This window comes from Hirundo rustica, chromosome 1 (assembly GCF_015227805.2).
Source record: "Hirundo rustica isolate bHirRus1 chromosome 1, bHirRus1.pri.v3, whole genome shotgun sequence".
NCBI classification, from domain to species: domain Eukaryota; kingdom Metazoa; phylum Chordata; class Aves; order Passeriformes; family Hirundinidae; genus Hirundo; species Hirundo rustica.
This window is the reverse complement of record NC_053450.1, coordinates 12,217,444-12,239,222: the sequence shown is the minus strand read 5'-3', so window position 1 is coordinate 12,239,222 and position 21,779 is coordinate 12,217,444. Positions and strand designations below refer to the sequence as shown.

The 21,779-nt window shown below is 42.8% G+C and overlaps 1 protein-coding gene across 2 annotated transcripts; it reads right to left on the bottom strand.

The window, feature by feature from the left end:
- Window positions 1–1,560: 1,560 nt before the first annotated feature.
- Window positions 1,561–21,094, bottom strand: HAS2 (hyaluronan synthase 2). 2 transcript variants are annotated; one of them, XM_040067289.1, is made up of 5 exons: window positions 20,978–21,094; window positions 20,497–20,570; window positions 10,945–11,571; window positions 6,353–6,454; window positions 1,561–4,382 (listed from the first exon to the last, which is right to left on the bottom strand). In XM_040067289.1, exons 3-5 carry the CDS (start codon window positions 11,569–11,571, stop codon window positions 3,450–3,452), a joined length of 1,662 nt encoding a protein of 553 aa, XP_039923223.1. In that variant the 5' UTR covers window positions 20,497–20,570; window positions 20,978–21,094; the 3' UTR covers window positions 1,561–3,449. The 2 variants fall into 2 exon arrangements, with proteins under 2 accessions (XP_039923223.1, XP_039923213.1); XM_040067279.1 differs by having other exon boundaries at window positions 20,497–21,084.
- Window positions 21,095–21,779: the final 685 nt, after the last annotated feature.

Here is a 21,779-nt window from a genome sequence, read left to right as displayed (position 1 = left end):
TCAAAAATATATTTGCTATTAATGAAAACCAGGAAGTGTTATTAGAAATCTTAATTTGCTTGAGAACACTCTCAATAAGAGCTGTTTCATACTCTATTTTTCTGCTGAAACCTTTTTTTAAACAGCCACAAACACGTTGAGGAGAATGACCCAGTCACAGGAGTACTTAGTACCAGCTGCTGCTGAGCTATTTGTGCCTGGGGTCAGGGTGGATATGTTTGGAACAGAGATGGAATGAGCCTCCATGCAGGTGGGAACTGTCAGCACCTGCTTGAGAAAGGATGACCGGTGAGTTTATAACTCTACCTCAACCCCTTGCTTAAAGTAGGGGCAGCTCCAAGGTCAGACCAGGCATCTCAGGACTTTACCTAGTTTAGTCTTGCAACTCCCTCAGGATGGAAGGAGGATGCATTGTCGTGGCAACCTGCTTAGATGCCTTCATGGGGAAGATGTCCCTATTCATATCCAGGCCAAACCCTGAACCTTGAATCTCTTCCTTTCAACTTGGAGTCTTTCATCATTCAAACAGCACTGTGAAGAGCCTGGAACCATTTTCTTGAAAACCTCCTCATAGGTATTGGATGTGACCTTAGGGTCCTCCTGCCAAAGCCATCCCTTGTCCAGCTCAACCAGCCCAGGTGTCTCAGGACCTCCACTCAGTCTAAACCAGCCTGGAGTGAACTTGCTGCAGTTTATCAGTGATGTCCCTGTACTGGGGAACTCAATACGGGGTACAGTACACAGACATAGGGTAACAAGCACTAAAGGTTGAGAAAGATGTCCCCAAGTACCTGACCTGTTGCAAGCCTGTGTGAGATTTCACTTAGCCTCCTGTATCCCTGCCCATAACTTTCAGTGACAGAAAATACACAGCTGTACTTTGGCTGTGCCAGGGGCAAAGGGGGATTGACAAATAGCAGGAATGAGGAGCAGGAGACGACCATGGACTTGTGTCCTCCTCTGCTTCCCGAGCTGTGGAAGGTGATAATTTCCAGTGGACATGAAGGAAAACATCAGCTCCTATGTAAAGTACTAAAGTACTTTGGCCATAAACTTCAAAGTGCTTCCCAAAAGGAAGTTGGATTGCTATTCCTGTTTTGTAAATCAGGAAGCTGAGGAAAAAGGGAAGGAAGTGTTTTGACTGAATTGATCTAGCAGGTGCTGGCAGAGACTCTGAGTGCTGCCTATGCACTGTTCTGCCTTTCAGAGCAGGGACCAGCCCAGGCTGCCTCAGGCATGCACTGCACTCCACGGGCGCTCCATGGCAAATTCCCTCTTGGAAATCAAGCTGCTGACATGAGAATAACAAACTGTGCAGATTTCTGGCTTCAAAGTGCAAGTGCTGGTGAGAAATACCATGAATTAGTCATAATCTTATCAAAAATATTTTATTTATGAAAGTAACAATTATACTATACAACCTATATTGGAAATACATTGAATAATTGCTAGAATAAATACAGGCAATTAATTCAATCTTTTTATAGAATGAGAAGATTTATTTGACATTTGAATGTTAACCCAAGCTTTAACTTACATCATAAATAGTTAAAAGGCATAGTCAAGTTTTTTTGATTTTTACCGTTTCTCTTGCTTTCTTTTAATACTGTTCTATTTTGTAATCAACATGAATCAACTCTCCAATCATTAACATAATATTAGTATGACTTTCAAGCAATCATGTACCTCAAGATAATCAGACAATAAGGTAGTGTGTGTGCAGTTCATTCTACAGCAGAATCTATTCATGTCTGCAGAAAAAAGAGAAGCTGAAAATGCTTCTAAGTTCTTTAAGCATCATATGCCGATTTCTGCTTTACCACAGTGCTTTTAATACCAGAATCTAAAAAGGGCAGCTGGTCTTTCTGTTGCTTTTTATAAAGTATATTAGGGCTCAATGCCACATTCCTTTGGCTGGTGAAGGACTTCAGAATTTCGTCCCGAATATTATTTCTCAAAACCATGGTCCAAAATAAATGTCCAAGACTGATTATTAGGCACCAAGGAAGTGATACATTTGCTAAGGCTTGATGTTTTCTGATAAAAAATTGGCTTCTTTTCTGGTAGATATGCTGTAGTTAAAAACAAATTATTGGGCTCAGTACTGGGGTCAGTATTACACTGGATGTCAGAGAAAGTGATGTGTTTATTTTCTGTAAACTGTATGAAGGGCTCTGCGGAAGTTTTATAGTACAACACACACATTTTGGAAGTGTTGACAAGTTTTTCCTTCAAATTTTTTTTTTTCTAGTAAAAAACCTGAACTGTTTGCTTGGTACTAGCTGATTATGAACAACTATGACCATCAGTGAATTCAATAGCAGTTTCAGGTGCCCCGTATTTTCCAGATCAGAAGTTTTTGACTGCTCAGGTCCCATATAAAATCAGTGGGAGGCTTTCCATAGCAATGTTTTTTTCCAGTGGCATGGAGGCCTGCCTTGCCTTACGGTTTATTGTGCATGCCAGGGATATTAAGTTCTCAGCAGAGAAGCAAATTTCCCATTTACAATGTTATCAAAACAAAACCCCCAAATTGCACATATCTACCCCTTTGGCCTTTTTTTATGCACAAATCTGCTTGTATGCAAAACCTGACACTTTGGGGCCTTTCCTAATAAATTTCTTAAAAGAGCACATTTAAATGCTTTTTCACAGAAATAACCATTCATTAGTTGCAAAAATGCAGAGAGACTTTTTATTCTTTCTGTTGTGAACAATATAATTTCAGCAGAAATTTGGGGGGAGAATGTATGATATTTTTGTCCCCAAATATATTTTAAAAAGTGAAAGAACAAAATGTCGGGGAGGCAGCTTTTTTTGGCAGATAGTAAAATATAAAATATGTGATTTAAAAAAAAAGTTGGTTTAAAAATACACACACACAAATAATACAATAATATAAAAATACAGCTCAGCCAATGGCCTCTTAAAATTTACCTTTGGCATTACATTTGGCAGCCTAAAACAAAAGACCCTTCCTATAAACAGAACTATAAAAAAAGAGAAGTTCATAAATTAGGTTGCAAGGGGTTGTACGGTCCTTTTCTTGATTCTCCAAACTCCCTTTCTTTCTGTCCACACACACATAAGCATGACCAGTGAGGTATATAGAATGTAACACTGTCAGGCATATGCACAATAAAAAAGTGCATAAACATAGAAGTTCTCCCCTTTTCTTGTGAACAGGTCGTAACTGTGTGGTTTGTGTCTTTCCCCCCTTAGAAACAAAAAAATCTGGTGGGTTTTTTTTTGTTGTTTTGTTTTGTTTTTCTCTTTTTTGTTTTTTTTTCTCTCCTTACTTTGGCAGGATGAAAATGAACCCAGAGGAATACAAGTGTCCTATTCCCAGCAGCAGTGATCCATTTCCCTTGGCAACATATGTCTGATGCCACAGATACTACAAGGTCGTTGGGTTGCTTTACAACTCTGGGTAACTTCCCATGGAAACATCATACGTCTAGCACCATGTCGTAGTGTTGTTGCTCTTTCTTCCGCCTGCCACATTTGTTGATAAGAACCATGTACAAAGTCAAAAGCAAAACCCAGTAACATGCATAGAGTATTGTGCCAATGATGAGAACTGTCTGTTTTGACTCAGAAAATGGCTTTTTTGATTCCTTGTAAATAGTGAAAATTACGCCACCTAGGAGGATTGTAAACCAAATGGAGACTGGAATGAGTCCTATAAAATTAACTACAATGGTTTTCCTTCCTGACGTGCCCCACCCTGCTTTGTTTATCGTGGCAATTGCAAACATCTTTGCTGGCAGTAAACTTGACATGTACAACACTGAGTAGAGTGACATGAAAACCATGACAATGTTGCCCCTAAGGAAGCTGGCAAAGGAAGACTTTATCAGGCCAACTAACTGAACTGTTAACAGGAAGAGAAGAATGTTCCAGATCTTTCCCCTGTAGAAGAGCTGAATGACTGTGGCAATGAGGAAGAAAGGAAAGAATCCAGTGATTACAGCTTCATAGGTCATCCACAAATGGTGCTTGTGGAACCACATGGCATTATAAAGCCACTCTCTAAAGTAGGATTTACTCCAGCGGGTCTGCTGATTCAGCCACCTGAGATACTCTATTGGTGTTTCCGTAAGGCACTTGGATCTAGCTGTGTATTTTGTTGCATAGCCCAGACTTAGCACTCTGTTAGTTAGATGCCTGTCATCTCCGAAGCTGCACTGGGAGCCCATAAACTCTTGATTGTACCAATCTTCCACAAATTCATGGAGTAAGGAGTTTCTGTACATTCCCAGAGGTCCACTGATGCACTGTACACAGCCAAAGTAGGACTGACAGGCTCTTTCGATGTTAAATGCCATCCAGTATCTCACGCTACTCAGAAAGGAGATCCAGGAATCATATTTGTTCAAAATCTGCAAAATAAAAAACAAGTTTTCCTTTTAGATGAGCTCTTAAAAAAAACCAGAAAATGTGCACATTGGATCAATAAGGAATTTGCTGAGACTAGAGCACTATTAGATGAAATGTGGTGGGAACCTCACTTCTGTGTCCAAGCCAATGGCAAATCCAGGACCTACACAAACATTTCAGCCAGGACATTGACAGGAAGAGTGAGATGAAACCTTCAAATGTGTTTCACCAAGTGGTTCTTCTTTTTCCTTGCAACCTTTCCTATTCACCATCAAGAAATTTCCTTATTTTCTATGTCATTCTTCCTTTCCTTTTGTCCCTGTTAAAGACCTGCTGGATTTAGACCTTACCAAAAGGAGCTAGTGAGTTCATGGCCTCCTGCTGCTTTTCTGCCTATGCACATCTTTGGGACTCACAGGACCACTTCCAGCCCTCCCAAAACAATGCTGGAGCATGAGAAAAGCTGAGCACATGGCCTTTGCACAACATTTTTGGTATCATAAGGCTGACCCTAGAGATTTAACCCTGAACTATGTTCCCATATCCAGCATTAGGTCCTCTGAGGAAGAACCTGTTCTGTCTCTGCAGTACCAGCCTGCTACCTTGTCCCAAGACATATGGTGATATTCCAGCAGAGTATTCCTCAGGCCCACATGAATGTCTCAATCCTTCTCTTCTGCACAACCCAACTGCACAACCAGTCGATGTATGAGCGCATGCAGATGCGCAAGTTTGTGGCTTCACATCCAGGTTCTCAACACACACCTTGCGCCAGAGGATGTGACAAATGTATGGATCTTTGGCCTTCTACAACTATAAAGCATTGCCCTGCACCTAGAAAAAAATAGTCTTTTGCTCTGATGGTCCTAATTTCTGTCAGTTTTAATTCCAGGACATATTAGAAGCAGCAGGGCTTGGGGATAGGCTCAAGCCTGGCTCAAATGTAATTTGGTGTATGCTGGAAAATGAACTGGGGAAAAAAAAAAGCCCAGAGCCTTCATTTTGTCACCTTTCCTCATAGAGGACACATGTCCTTCCCAATACAGATGCTTATGAACCTTCAGTGTCACAGCTGAACCTGCCTGGAATTTCACATACATAGGCTGTGTAGACTTGGTTTGTGGTCAGTCTAGAGCACCAAAGCTATTCAGGTTTCTGTGGGAATCTAATTTCTAGAGTTATGAGCCACATGCCTGAAATACTTCTGACTACTTGGGCACTCATTAGCAAGTTCTTGGCTCATTTACATGGCTCTCTCTCCTCTGTCTCACAAAAAGTCCAGCTGAGTATCGGGGACTGATCTTAAGGCCAACTGAAATATTCATAAACATTTCTCTTTATAAATTGCAGCAAAAGTAGTTGTGTCAAAAGGAACCAACAGTCTTTTGCTATAGTAATCAGCCAAACTCAGTAATGCTGAAAATCCTAACACACATGGAGCTGGTCTGACTTGGAAGTTTTCTATTGCCCTGCCTGACAGAGATGGGAGACCCAGCAACATAGAGAGTGCACAGTGCACAGTGTTTCAAAAATGGTTTTATTTCTAATAATTTTGGCTGCCAGTAGTAATATAATTGAAGTGCTTGAGGTTGCTGGACATGGCTTTGGGAGACATGTTCTTAATTCCCTGCTCCCCTATAGCTTTTCTTTTGTAGCTTGAGCAAGCAGCTATACCCAGGGACTAAAAGATGCCACAACAGTCCTGACAATGCCAGTGCCCCCCTTTTCACATATTACTTATTTCCTTGCTATGGATGTTAAAACCATACAGTGCTCACATTCAAGAAGAGTTTCCATTCAATGGACAAGAAGGCTAAGGTATGATAAGAGCATCTATAATGGCATCACATATTATATATACATATAGTATATACACATAAATTATATTTAATGCTATTTCAGGCAGAGAAATCTGTTGCAGTGCAAATTGTTGCTTAAACACCTCTGTTAATCTGAAAATTGTTGTACTCACCTGCACATCACCTCCAACTCCTCCAACCATTGGATCTTCTTCTAAAACTTTTACCATCTCCACTGATGAGGCTGGATCAAGCATTGTATCTGAATCACACACCTACAAGTAAGAAAAAACAAGAACAAAAATGGGTTAAGGAGTACACTACAGAGGAAAATAAAAACTATGCAAGTGGTTATAATGACTCTAAATGCATATTCTCCTGAATGCAATTAAATCTGACTTTGAAGTCTGCACTGATATTTCTGTTAAAGGTCACTTGTACCAGGCAGCAAGGCATAGTTCTGCACAAACCACAGAGCTTGTTAAAGCTGTGCACACAAATAATCCTCTGTATCAGCTCCATTTGTTCTACTGGCACACTGGACTGGCTTCCTCAAGTAAGATATGGGGCACTGCAGAGTTAGACGGTGTTTGTGGGTGTGCAGCAGATTCCTGTTGTCCTCTGACAAAGAATTTCCCTGCATCAGCTGCATGGTTGGAACACCCTGGTCAAATGTTTCCCACTGCCATATGAGAGAAGGAGCTTGGAGTTAAATCCCAGGCACTTGTTATTAAAAAGAAAAAAAGTCAAGTAGGAGTCTAACAAGAAACATAAATTTTTTTTTTTTTCACTTACAGAAGGCTTTAGAATTCATGTAAAACTTGTATCTCATATTTCAGAACAAACTAATTTTTAATTTTAGATGCATGATGTGTTATTAGTAGTGCAGGGATTTGACATTTGATGTAGAGAAATTATTTGCTATTTTCCTCTGGCATTCTTATTAAAAAATATGTAAGGCCAGAAGGCATGAGTCCTGAAATTCAGTACTCCAAAAGACCAAGGCAGAAGTAGATGACACACAAGGCATTTCAACTACACAAACACTCCTAGTCAACTAAACACTGTGTACATTAGGAAATTGGCTTTCCCCTGGAGAGTAGGAGGAGGGCTCAGACAGGCTGGCTGGTCTGTGAGACAGCTGGCATTGCTTTCATTTGCTCTGAGGAGAATGACTTAGGCTGCAGTCTGTTTAAAACAAGGGTGTTTCCTTGTTGCAGTTGCTGCAGCTGAAAGAACTGGCCACATGTGTGTGAACTCATTTCACAGACACCCAGGAACTGGAGCAGAGACTGTCCCAGAAACACCCTTCTGACCAGGTGAATCCCACCCTATAAATTCTCATACTGCCTCCAGTTTTTGTACCCGTATTGCATTTCTGTGACTTCAGATGGAGTCAGCAGGAGCAAGTCAGCAGCTCCTCATAAACAGCATATTAAGACAGATTCTGCTGAGGCTTTGTAAATGGGTATCCTAATTTTGGTGTCCTTTCATGCAAACTTCCAATTCAAGCTAAGCCCTCTTGCTCCAGGGGACAGGTAATCTTTATGTCTGTTCTGTGGAGGGATAGGAGAGCATTGGTGCTCTGCTCTGGACCAGGCTCAAGAGGAGATGTTACCCAGGACAGCTGGACTGCATAGCTTGGGATGAAGCTGGGACTCTGCCAACATGCTCCTCTCCATGCTCACTCAGAGGGGGCCAAGAGGAGAAAGGTGTTGAAAGCTCTCATATCTCTGTCAGGAGAAAAGCCACAAGCATCTCCAGCTCCCACTAACTTGATGCATCCATCTCCTCAATGGCCTCATCCCACAGTATCTTTGTAATCTGGCCAAGGTGTGACTCCAGCCTTAGTGAAAAGCTGTCATCAGTGGGTGACAGAGAGCAAAACAATTCTGCTGAAGAGGGGAAACAATGCCTACACTTTTACCTGGGTCTTCCTGAACAAACCTGTTGCTAAGTGTTTTGCACAGAGAATCTGTAGTTTGCTGAATTCCCAGGGTGCTCAGGCAGTGACAGGCATGCCATTTCTTGTGAGCATGAGTGGTGGGCTGGGATCAGCTGCCTCCCAGCCCTTCTGCTTTCCCTCCAGCACCTGTCACTTGAGCAACTCCCACCTCATCAGATGCATTTACCTATGGCAGAAAGGCCTGCCCATGAGCCATAACATTAATATATTAGAGATAAAAATTCAGTGTTTTTAACAAAATACTGTCACATGTCCTAGGCGTGCCAGCACAGTGGGTATGTCTGGGTTTCTGGGACAAATCTAACAAGCCATCATTTTCCATCTGGATGAGGTTTTTGCAGGTGAACAGAGGACCCACCTAGAGAAACAAAGTCACTTAGGAGCCCAAATAAACACTGACACCTGCCTAGCCAGGGTGTGCCCAGGACAGCCCAAGAGACAATTTGCCATCTCTCCACATAAGGGCTGAGTGACCTAAACATCACTGCCTTGGGTCACAGACTTACATGAAAGGGACAGCTGACCTTAAGGGAGCTGTTCTGTTACTTGCTATAAGCAGTGACAGTTTATCCCAGCTGCTCTGAGTTCAGACTGCACTGGGCTGTCCACACAGGCACCTCCATCAAGCCAAGATGAATTGCATCCTGGTTACCTCACAGCTCTGTACTGATAATATCTGCCAGTTTAACTCCTCCACCTGATTACCTGCACACTCATAAACTCTTCTAGGATGGAAACGAGCCTTCACGAGCAGTTTTCAGTACTTAATGAGACACCACTAATGAGTAACAGCTTGTTATCTGCAGTGGTCTGACTGTTTATGATTATCTCTTCATAGTTCAGGGGTGTCTTTTAAGAACTGTAAGGCCTACAATTTTGGGGCTGGGCAGTGGTGCTGACTGGCCACTTTTTAAAGTGCTTAATCATTGATGCAGACTGCTTAACCCTTGAAATATTGGGCTTGTTTAAAGTAATTTACCCTGGGTCACCCCAAAGGACCATTTGAAATATCTCAACCTTTATTCATGCATAAAACAGAGCCACATTGTAGCTTTAGCCACATTTTATGACTGTAGTAGCCAGGACCACCAAGGGGCTGCATTTCTACTACAGATGTGACTGTAGATGTGACTGTGGCATCTGTCACTACTGCAGACTGTACTCACAGCAGCACTACAGTCCCTGACAAATTCATTAGAACTTCTGAGCCAGGTCAAGAGTGTTAACTGAACAGAAATGTCTCTTCTGTTTTCTGAGTTTATGCTATGACTGTTGAAATAGAATCACTTTTTCCAGGTTCCCTGAAAAAATACAAGAGCTGAACTGAGGGAAGAAATTTGCAATGAATCTGCTTCCTCTTTGCCTTCTTTCTCTGCAGTTTGGTATGTCTGTGTGAAGTGATTATAAACCCATGTTAATAAAGAAAATTGGCATTTTTATCCCATCATAGCTCCTCACAGCACAAAACCAAAGCAGAGACAATGGAGAGCTTAAGCCCATTGTTTTGAAAGAATAAATCAGTTTCAGTTTGGGAAGTGGTAGAGGATGGGTTTTAAATCTTGGCCTTATTCTCCTAGCTCCAATAACAGAGCAGTTCCTGGCACTCTTCTGTTTCTGCCCCTCCTGTGCACTCACTGCTCTCAGCCCAGCTACTGGCCGCATCTCCAGGTCCCTAGCACACTGCACGTGGCTGCTGTGCTGTGCAGAGCATGCACACACACCCACACAAGGCTGGGCACAGGCCCCAGAAACACATGTGGCTCAGCCGTGCAGCTGCCCTGAGCCAGCAGAGAGCACCTCGCGGGGAGCTGCTGCTCCACTGCAGGAGACCGCTGGATGCTCTGGGGGTGGGAGAAGCTTGGAAGAACTGAGGGTGGTTCATTAGGAAAGTAATCTCCTAGTCAGTGGGATTAGTGAAATGAGCTTTCTTGGCCTAGAGGTGTGAGGAAGGGTCCTCAGTGTCCAGCCAGAGTATCTGATCCCACCCGCCCTGCTCCACCCCTTCCCCTTCCCACAGTCAGCAGGGCTGTTTGCAGGAGCGAGGAGTGCTTCTATGTAAGTAAAGCAAAAACACAGACAATCTTTCAGGGGATCCAAGGCAGCTGGAAAGAAATGTGCCTCTGCTGCTTTGGAAACAGGGAGAGAGGACCCAGCCTAATTCATTTTTAAGTGAGTAGTGTGTCATAAGGGCCTTAAAGGCCAAGTTGCAGTGAGTGAGGTAATGCAGCTGTAAGTGATGAAGCAAAAGCTCCTTCAGGCTTTAGGTGAAGAAATTTTCTTTCAAATCTACACATTGACCCTTTTATTGAATACTCCACATGACCTTCAAAGCCTTTAAAATACGTCCCCGTCTTTTTTACAGACTTCACCACTTCTCCAAGATATTCCCTAGTGAGACCAAATACCTGTCTGTCTGCTCATATATGGGGCCACTAAGTCACAAAATACTGCCTTACCCAAGACCTTCACCTACAGGAGCAGAGATGAGGCTTTCAGGAGGTCACTGGCTTTGTCTGAAGGAAAACCATTTGGATGAGGGGGCAGTACTGAAGGCAGGGGAAGGATTTCAGATTTCTCCAGTAGCTGGTGCACAGATTTAAAACAGTCACAGATAGACTGGCCATTTTAAAAGGTAGCAAAATACCCTTTTAATGGTCAAGCTGTTTCCAAACAGACTGAAAGGAGCACTGTGTTCATCAGGGACTAGGATGGCCTCTAACATGCTGCACAAAATATACAAAAGCTGCTTTCTTTCAAAGTGTGTTTGAATTGGCACTGACCTGGTGCTCTAATACCTACCTGTACATAATCCACGCTTCTCCCCAGTGCTTTGAATGCTGTGTACATTACTTCTCTTTTTCCACCCCATTTCTGCATGATGCAAACACTTTTGTTGGACAGGACCAGCTGAGATACATGTTGCATGCTCTCTCTGTGAGATTCTTCTGTCTCACCCGGACCTTTGTCGTGGAAGTTATTACTCCAGATATAAGTGGCACAACTGTCCCTACCCATGATTTCAGTGAAAATGTCCATCATGTAAACGTCATCTTCTGAGTTCCCATCAATGACCATAACAACTTTAATTCCAGGGTAGGTCAATCTTTTTACAGAAAGTAAACATTTTCTTAAGTAGTCAGGATCTTCTTGATAGGCAGCAATACAAAGGGCAACTGTTTTGTTCAGTTTGATTGGAGTCTCTAGCGACCGTTTCATTTTCCTGTGCTCTAAGTAGGCAAACAGGCTTTGGATGATGAGATGTGATGCCAGGATAGCACCATAGAGTCCAAAGGAGAAGTAGTAGTTGTCTGTCTGGATGAACTGGTAGCCCACAATGTAAGCAGCGGTGATTCCCAGCAGGAGGGACACCCCGAAGAGTGTGGTTCCAAGTATTCTCAGGATACATATAAACCTCTCACAATACATCTGCAAAGAAGTAGGGAAACCATTAGCAGAGACACCTTATATAAGACATTATAAGGGGTGCATGTGACTGCAACACAAATCTCAGCATCAAACAGATACACCCCGAGCTTCTGGCTCACACACTCACTGCATCCCCTTGTTCAACTGCACATCTCTTTGCAGTGCTTCTTCCATGTTAAGTACGATCCAAACAGACTTAATGTAGCAGAGATGTTTTCTGCTATTCACAGTGCCCTCACAGAAGGTGCTGTCTGTGTCAGGAGATTATTTTGGCAGCCTGGGCTGGCTGAATAAGACACTGTCATATTATCCTGAGGAGGTTGGAGAAGGGGTTTTTGGGCCACCACTCACTTCTTACGGTCACAGGAGAGCAGAACAGCTGAATGTCTGGGCAGCCTCTCCTCATGCCCCATCCATGTCACGACTGCATCCCACCCTGAATAGTTTCTGTCGCTTAGTTATGTTTTCAAAAACATTGGAAAGACATTCTTAAAACAGATGCCTGAATGTATTTATAAATTTTTAAACAGATGTCTGGCTATATTAATAATTTATATTTATATAATCAAACATCTGCTTTAAAAGGTCTTCTCAATACCACTGCAAAAATGTATTATTCATATAGTTGTGTACATAGATAGATGCACACGTGAGCATGTGTTAGGGGCTAAAGCTTAACTGAGATTAAGGCTGTGGCAAAAATATGCATAAATTTAACAGAGCCAACACTCCACCCTGGACTCAGAAATTTGCTAGGACATCCGCTGATTCTGACCATGTCTACATATTTAAGTTACCTGGCTGTAAAATATTCTAACCTAAACTCTGGACTATGGAGCAAGTGGCTGGCATGGAGGGTGCTCTGACATTCTTGAAACAAACAGTGTGGGCAGGCAGGCAGGTGGAATCTATTGGTACCTAAATGCCTTTTCTGACAATCACATTATCCATTTTATGCCACAGCTTTCTCAGAATTGTAAGAAGTTAATGACAACATTTTCTGTCAATAGATGCATTTTATGTGAAGGACAGAAAACAGATAATGTCTGTTTAAGGCTAACCCAGCAAGTGTGTTGCAAGTCAATAAAGCTCATGCTTAGATATTTTGCTGAATTAGGTCCTCTCAGAGTAATGGATTTAATATTTGTGTTTGCTTGCTATTATTCATATTTTCCCTGCTGCTATCATCTCACTCCTCTGCTGTTCATGTTTGTTTGGCCAAAACTGAAGCTGGAACAGGACTTTCTTACATCATATATGTTTTTAAGTCTTCCTTGAAAAATTACTACCAAGATGCAGCAGCATAGCTGTCATCAACTATATATATGTCTGAAAAGTTATAGCCTTGGAACAAAAAAGTCAGCACCGAATCACTTACCACATAAAAATAAACTAGGCAAGCATGAAGTTTGAGGTTACAAAGACTTTGTCTTTTTCCACTGGCTATTTGGGGTCTTAAATTTCAAGACAAGAGGAAGCCTCTTAAATGTATATTTGGAGGCACTGTTAAAGAAATTGGACCCTATCTCTAGGACTTCCTTGAATACTTAAGGCTGGGCTCTGACAGGTGCTGTAATCATCCACCAGCAAAAGGGACCCTCCCGGTTCTGGCCTGTCTGAAAATCTTTCACAGCAGGGGTCATAAAGATGCCTAATAAAAGACAACTTATGCTTACCACCACTATAGGTGAATTGAAACTCAGAGTCCAAAATAGACTTGCTTTAGAAAACAGATTAAGTAATAGAACTCCTGTAGATTACCACTAAGTAAAAGAGCCCATGTGTTTACTAATCCCTCAAGTATGCAAAATGTCACAAACATCAAGGTAAATATCTCATTAATGGTGCACTTGTACTCTGCTTTCCCATTTGAGGTCCTAAAGCCTGCTTACATTAATAATTATATGGCTGAAATAAACAGCACTTACATTAAGATCTGGAATGGCTACATTTGAATGACTACTGTAGCAGGCATCTTTTACAATTAATTTGCTATTGTTTTGCTCTACCAATGAAGTGCTTCTGCACAAAAGGAAAAAAAACAAAAAACAAACAAACAAACCACCAACAAAACAAAAACAAAACCAAAAAAATTCTCTAATTTTGTCATTGCAGCACAGATCCTCTCCATTGCAAAAATCCAGTCTTTTAAGACCGAGAAATTAATTTCTGGTTAATAAAACAACATTTCTTTTTTCCTTTCACTGTCAACCTTAGGAAAATAAATAGTGTTTTGATCTAAATTCCTGGCTTTCATCAAAGAAACTTTCCTCTTTGTATGTACAATTGAGGGTTTGATGTATAGTCCTTTAATTGACTGAATCTCAGGGGAACTGGAAAAGTTGCTCAATATTCTCAAGATTTAACACAAGATATTGATAGCTTGCCCAGCAGAAATGGTTTTTATCAACTTTAACATGCCCAAACAATGGCAAAGATGCCAAAAACTCTCCACCCACCTCCAATAATTAAGCCAAGAAGTTAAAAAGAAATTATGCTTCTACAAGTCTGGGACCAAAAATGAACTGCTGAGTCAGATACTAATACTGAGGCTAGGCAGCAGCTGCATCAGAGACTTTCAGATCAGGTGGTGCTGTTACAAACATCTAGCCTGGCCATAACACAGTGAAATATAACAATTCTATCCTGTAATTTGGGCACCCAAATCCCTTAGGCACCTTCACCTAACTCCGTGGTGCTGAACTCAGTATGAGTTTTACACGGCCTCTGGCAAGCAGACCCAAGGTTGGCATGCAGAAGGTGAGTCTATGTAGGGGGCCTTCAAAGTCTACTACTGAGCAATTTGTTGTCATGATATTGCAGCTCTTTCCTTTCAGGGACAGAGCTGAGCAGTGCTCACCAGCCCATCTAGTGAAACTGAAATGTGAAAGCCGTAGGCTAAATCCTAATGCTGTGTAGGCTGCTGCTGATTCAGTGGCACATTTTGATTCACAAAGCAGTACCAAGTATATATGTGCCTTGTAGTGACTGTAGAGTAGCAGGCAAGGAGTGCCTTTCTTTGGAGGCTCCTATGGAAAAGCATGACCAAGAAATGAACACTTGCATGCACTTGATATCAGAGTCCACCCTGTGAACTGTTTGGCATGGTCTCTTGGCATCCAGATAAAGCCAAATATATATACAAAAAGAGTATTTCTCCTTTGTGATGAAGGTGAATTTCCATTATTATTAAAAATTGGCATAACTAAAAGTTGTAGTATTCTAATAGTGCTTTCATGAAAAACATCAGGTTAACAGATGACTGATACCTACAAGGTACATCAAATGATTGTGGTACTAACTGTAGCACAAGAGATCACACTCCTTTCACAGACTGAATAATGTCTTAGATCTCAAATTAGAAGAACTTAGCAAAATATGCTTCAGTTTTCTCTATTCTGAAAAATATTTAGGCTAGTATTTACTGTAGTTATGGTACAGAGATCTAACTTTTATAAGCTCTAGACACTTGACTGAAATTCAGCATGTTCTTATATCCTGTTTTTAATTGAGTCTTTACTTAGCAAAGAACACTGGTGACCTCCATGGTAAAGTACCAATTTCTCCTCCTCCAAAATCCTGTGGCAAAGTTTATCCACATGGCTATTAATCAGCTTTCATGCATCTCTGAGAGTAACAGGGCCTGAAGATAGTTCATCCCTTTACAAAGTCAGGAGACAAAGAGAAAGAAAAAGATTTTGTTACTAATACTGAATAGGGGCAAATAGATATCCAGAAAACAAACATGCACTGGTGCCAGAAGATATCAATATTATTAATATTATCCGCAAGGCTGTTCAATTCTGCACCCTCTGCTGTGTAGCTGCTATGAGGACAAAGGAAGCAATCAGGTGGTGCCTGGAATCTATTGATACAGAACATGGATCTAGTGACAGGGCTCAAACTGAAGTCAGGTTTGCTTGTAACACATGGGATGCATCTCACTACATCATCTCTTTTAGAAATCCTCTCTCATGTGCAATACTCAAACATTGCCACATACTAATTCTGGGTAGCTTTTCCTCAGAAGATTAAAAAGCAAGAAAGGGAAACACAGAAAGTTTGTACCTAACGTGTGTTGATTTGGAAGGTTGTTTGAAAGAATTGGCACTTTTTAGTTCCAAACATCTGAAGACATTTAGAAAAACCCTCACCATAATATGCAAAAGCCAATATCGATCCAGGAGGCAGTAATCAAACAAAAAAGTTTGATCACAAATGTGCTCATTTTTGTCCCTGTACTGGGCCTGGCTGAGATGGAATTATTTTTTCCCATTGCCCTCCAAGTGTTCTACTTTGTATCGGTAGCTGGGAAGGTGTTGATAACACTGTGTTTTGGCTACTGCTGAGCAGTGCTCCCACAGCATCCAGGATGTCTCTCCAACATTGTCTCCCACACCAACATGCTGTGGGTGCACAAGGTCCTGGGAGGGAACATAACCAGGACAGCTGATCCAAACTGACCAAAGGGATATTCCATACCATATGACATCTGCTCAGATACAAAAGCTAGAAGAGCAGGGGGAAGCATTTTTTGTGACATTTGTTTCTCAGTGCTGAAATCCTACTTCCTAGGAAGTGGCTGAACATCACCTGCCAATGAGAAGTAGAGGATAAATCTTTTGTTTTCCTTTGCTTCATACACAGCCTTTGCTTTATTAAGTTGCCTTTATCTCAACATACAAGGTGTTTTGCCCTCTTATTTTCTGTGTCTACATCCTGCTGAGGAGAAGAGGGCTAGAGCAGCTGGGAGGGCACCATGCAGCCAGCCAGGGTCAACCCACCACAGTCCCATTCACTTTCAAAGGTTACAAAGAGTTGTGCCTCTCTCTAGACATCAGGGGCTGTGGTCACATAGCAAATAGTGCAATACCACACGAACAGATCTGCAAAGAGGAACACTTGATGCTGAGGGCCTAACTCCACTCTCCATATATTTTTGTGCTTTACTCTGAACTAAGTATAGTTGGACACAATTGACAAAAACCTGAAAAGTGTCCGCTAGAGGTATACACTGCAATTAGTTTCATTCAAGAGAAATCCAATTTGGGTGTCCAGTTATTGCTTTGCAATAGAAACTCAAGCAATTTCGTTGAAGAGGGGACACTTGTAGCAGCAGCTTCAATAGCACCTACTCATTGAAAATAAATTGATAATACAAATCAACCTCACATATAAGATCTGCAGATCAGCTTTGTCTGGAACCTTTGAGGAAACCAGAAGTGCTGAGCACATAAAACCTTTGAAAATCTCATTTTTGTATGCCTGTATGGATGCTGAATTCCTGAATATCTATTCAGCCTTAGTGCTGAGGCTTTGAATTCAGCAAAGCATGTATGTCATTAAAGATAAGTGTGCACTTAGGTATTTTGCTGAAGAGGGAAATTGGTGGATGATTTATCTTGCAGTTCTGTAGTAAAGGCACAAAAAATCTTTCTCTGAAAAGCTGCTATTTCTGGGACACTTGAGATAAAAATGCAAGTATGTTTTTGACAAATTTATTGTAAAGATTAACCTCCCTTATGAAAGTTGTTGGATATGTCAATAGTTAACTACTGCATTTCTTACATTAGAGAATCTAAGAGCGGATCAGTGCCTAGACAATTTGAATTTGCTTCCTAGTGTTGTCATTCACCTGTTGGGTGACTTTAGATAAGTGAATTCACCTCTCTCTGTTACAGCTTCCTCACCTGTAAAATCAGAATCATGATCACCCAAAAAATTTTGGGATGTCTATAAAACCCTTTATAAGGCTTAGGCTACCTTTTTAGTGATATAGGAGATCCACCTGTTCTCTAGTTCCACATAACTGTTTTTAGTCAAAAAACTCCAACAAAAACCACATCCCTTGCTATTTTCCTTGCCTACATTCACCTAAAGGCATAGTCTGTGGGGTCTGTCTGTAGCAAACACACAACTCTAACTCAGCAGGATGCCTGAGATCAGTGAGGTGGCCAGTGTAAAAGCCAGCACACACGGCTTTAAATGCACACAGCCACCAAGGGCTGTTTTGCACACAACCAAAGGAAGAATATAATCTTTATAAGCCTTAATTCACACTTCCTTACTTAGGAGAATAACAGCACTGGCCACAGAGCAGCAGCCTCAATGACACAAGTGTGTCTGAGTGCATGTGTGAGTGCCGGCACACACTGTATCTGGGTCTATATATACAGTCTCTGGGAGTACATGGTATTTGAGGCTTACAGTTTCTCAGACAATATTTGGATTCCTTATTAGCCTTACTCTGGTGGCAAATGAAATCATATATCATTGGAGTACAAATTATTCTAGGTACATATTAATCATAAACATAAGATAGCTGTCCAGACTCCCTCTTCTATTCTACAACTTGCAGAGAGGAAAGTGAAAAGTTAAGCTCTATCTGTACACCTTCATTACAGCACAATTACCATATCTGGAACTTTTGGTTATTTATAACTTCCAGATTTTGTTATGCTATTGATTTTCTGGAAAAGACTCACATAAGACTAAAGTTAACTCTGAGGTTAAATTAAAAGTAAATAACAGGATTACTGACAATGGCAAACTCTATCTATGCACAGGCTTTGATCAGCAAATCAACAATCTCCTATTTGTTCAGTGTATGTTTCCCACTAAACTGCCCAATTTTAATCTCTTACAGGTTTGAGTAACCAATGTGGAATGAATTCTATGGCTGCAGGTTGGATTTGACCCTAATGTATACAATAATACACTAGTTGTTAAATTAACCAAGGGAAAAGAAAACAAAAACAAAAACAAAACAAAACAAACAAACAAAAACAACAAAAAAATCCCCAGACAAATGCCCCAAGAAACAAAACAATTAGTAAATCATATTTGTGCTAGTTTAGAATCTATCTTAGAAATCTAGTTTAGAAATTTTTCTGGTTGCTAGTTATGAAGTCCATGGATGCTTTTGGCACAAACCTATTTCATGCTTTAATCCAGCAAATAAATAATTATCTGGGATACACAGCTTATTATTTTGTAATTTGTTTATAAAGCACAGGTCATACCTTGTTTGACTAAGTCCCACTACACTGAATGAAAGAATACTTTGCTGCTCCATACACTAATCTTGAATAATAAAAAATGAAGCAAAAGTGCTTTCATGCCACAAACATGGAGACTTGAGTTTTATCCTAGTGAACTTGCCTGGAAAACCCCACTGAATCCAATAGAGGTGCTCTTCCGACTGGGAAAACCTTGACCGAGGTTTTTCTACACTTGGATGCAGGGTAAGAAAGATTTATTACCCTTACCTAGTCCTCAGAAGAACCCCCAAGGCACTCATGTTACACATAATATGTGCTTTCAAAAAAGTGCATGGGTGCCAATGGAAAAATGATCCCAAGGGCAGAAGACTATGAAGCCAAGTGAAATACAGAGAAGCTGCTATGGCCTAAGAGATGTGGGATCACTGCAGCCCTGCAGAATCACAGAACCCTTAGGGCTGGAAGGGACCTGTGAAGATTGTGGAGTCCAAACCCCCTGCCCAGGTTTGGTCACCTAGAGCAGGTGACAAGAACGGGTCAGGTGGGTTTGGAATATCTCCAGAGAGGGAGAATCTATGACCTCCCTTGGATAATGTGTTTGGTGCCCTGCCACCCTCAACGTGAAGAAGTTCTTCCTCTTGTTGAGATGAAATTTGTGTTTTAGTTTAAGGCCATTGCTCCTCGTCCTGTCACTGGGCAGCACTGAAAAGTGGCCTGGCACCGAAAAGTGGTCTGGCACTGAAAAGAGTCTAGCACCATCCTCTTGGCACCCGCCTTTGAAATATTTATATGCGATCCCCATTAATACTTAAATGAGATCCCCTCTCCGTCTTCTCTAGACTAAGAAGATGCCCATCAGGAGTGTGGTACTACAACGGGGTCCTCTCGGGGCAGGGAGATGGGGGAAATTCTCTCCCAAGGGTCAATGCCCCCTTCCGCCAGCTTCGCTGTGGAGCCTGGCGAGGCTCCGACGAGCTGGCTCTCGGCCGTGTCCGAGAGACACGACCTGCCGCTCCAAGAGGCGCCGGGCAGGGCTGCCGGGGGCAGAGGGCTCTGCGGCCGGGCAGGAGGCGCCGGGCCGCGCACCGGCCGCGGGCCGCGCACGGAGCGGGGGAACCCCGGCCCGGCGCCGCGGCCAACGGGGCGGAGCGGCGGCGTCACCGGGCGGGGCCGGGGGATCCCCGCGCGGCCACGTCACGGGCCCCGCCCGGCAGCGACCCGGGCCCGGCCGTGCCGGCGCTGCCGTCGCCCCCCGCGGCCGCGGCCCGGGGCGGCCCTCCCTCGGCCGGGGCGGGCCCGGCGCGGGCGTGCGGCGCGGGGGGCTCCGGGCAGCCCCCCCCCCGCAGCCCTCGGCTCCCGGCCCTCCCTCGGGAAGCCGCCCTCCCTTCCCCTCCCTGCGCTGCGCGGCGCCCGGCAGCGCTGTCCGGGCGGGACGCCCGCCGCCTCGCCTGCCTTCCCTCAGCCCCTGCCCTCCCTCCGCTCCTGTCGCGTCCCCGCCCTGCCCTGGATGCAAAGGCGAGGGGCGGCCGGAGAGAATCCGGACCGGGCTCTGAGCAGGTCTCGCCTTCCCCGCTGCGATCAGCGGACCGCCTGCCAAGCCTGTGCTCGATTTTTTTTCTGATTTCAGAGGGTTTATGGGGCCGTTGGCTTTTTTTGTGTCTTGGAGTTTTTTCCCAGATCTTGACGCTCAGCAATGTCTTAAACGGATTACACGGAGGAGGGGTTGAAGCTGAAAACCTCATTCATCCTCACGACGGTCCTATTCATTGCTGAAATAGGTGTAGCGTAGGAGCCGGTAAGATCCTCCCCCAGCCCCACTCGTATTTTGGGGATCTGTTCCAGCTTTCCTCCCTTGAATAGTGGGGTTGGGAGGAGGGGGTCTTCTGCTCTTGAGCTGACAGAAGCATAATCATAAATCACCTACCTTGTTTGTCCTTCTGTCCTTTGGTCATAGAAGGGCTCCAGCCAACTGTGTGGTCTCACGTACCGTTGCTCCTGCTGAATAGTTTCCAAGTTTGAGGTAAAAGAACAAATCGCACTTTTCAGGGACTTATTGAGACGCTCAGAAATAAAAAAATAATTAAAAATGAAAATAATTAAAAATTCCTGTAAGGCTATTCAGTCCTACTCATTTTCTCCCACGTGTTTTCACAATTATCGTGTATTTGTCTTTCTCTGCTTCAGTTTCTAGCTCAAAGTTGTGGGATTTTTTTCCCCCAAATAATAGTAATAATAATAATAATAATAATAATTAAAAAATAGCAATAATAAATTAGGAGTTAGTTTCTCGTGGTCGAAGCTGAAGATCTTATTTCAAACCCGGCTAGCCACGAGCCTGGAGAAGTTGCAAGGCAGCGTCTGAAAGTTTGAGAGATCAGCATCAGATAAAGTCTCTTTGGTGATACCTTGCTACCCGAGTAACTGTTTCAATGAGGTTTCTCAGCAGCAGCAGCAGCAAACGGGTAATATTTTCCAGACGTCTTTTTCTTTCCTGCTGCTGCTGCTGCTTTTCTGCCTCTTCCACGTTATGGGGTCTTTTAACAAGGGAGACTTGACTTGTTTTAATAGGCGGAGGATGGGAAGAAGGAGGGAACTCCTGTAAGGAGGAAAAAAAAAAAAAAACAACCCAACCCTCCCAATTGCCATGATCTCAGCCAAGGACCAGTTCAGCGCCAGGAATTTAATTAGCCAAGTTGCAAATTTTTTCAGAGAAATACAATACACATATGTTGCCACCAACTGGTTTCCTCTTCATGCCCCACAGTTGGGGGAACCCCCCACCTTCCCCACTCCCTGCATCCTTGGGCTTGGGGTGTGGGATTCATCTCTCCCACAGCCAGTATTCGGCTGGGACAATTTTTGCTGCTGATGGTTTTTATTAATAGGGAAATTGCGGCTATGAATGGATGAACTTCGCCGTTTTCAATCCTGCTTTACCCGTTCACTCGGGAAGATTTGTTGTAGTAAATACGCAAGGAAAGTCTCACTGATATTCATACCCGTGCCTCTTGTGTTAAAACAAGCCGGCAAACATGTTAGGCCATTTAAAAAACTGGAAAATTGTGGTGTGGGCTTTGTTTTGGTGTTTTGGCTTGGTTTGGTTTGGGGGTGGTTTTTTATTGGTCTCGTTTCGTTATAAATCAGAAGTGTTAATTCTGTCGATGGTTCCCGGTTAGCCAGGGGCACCAGCAGCTCGCAGCACACCCC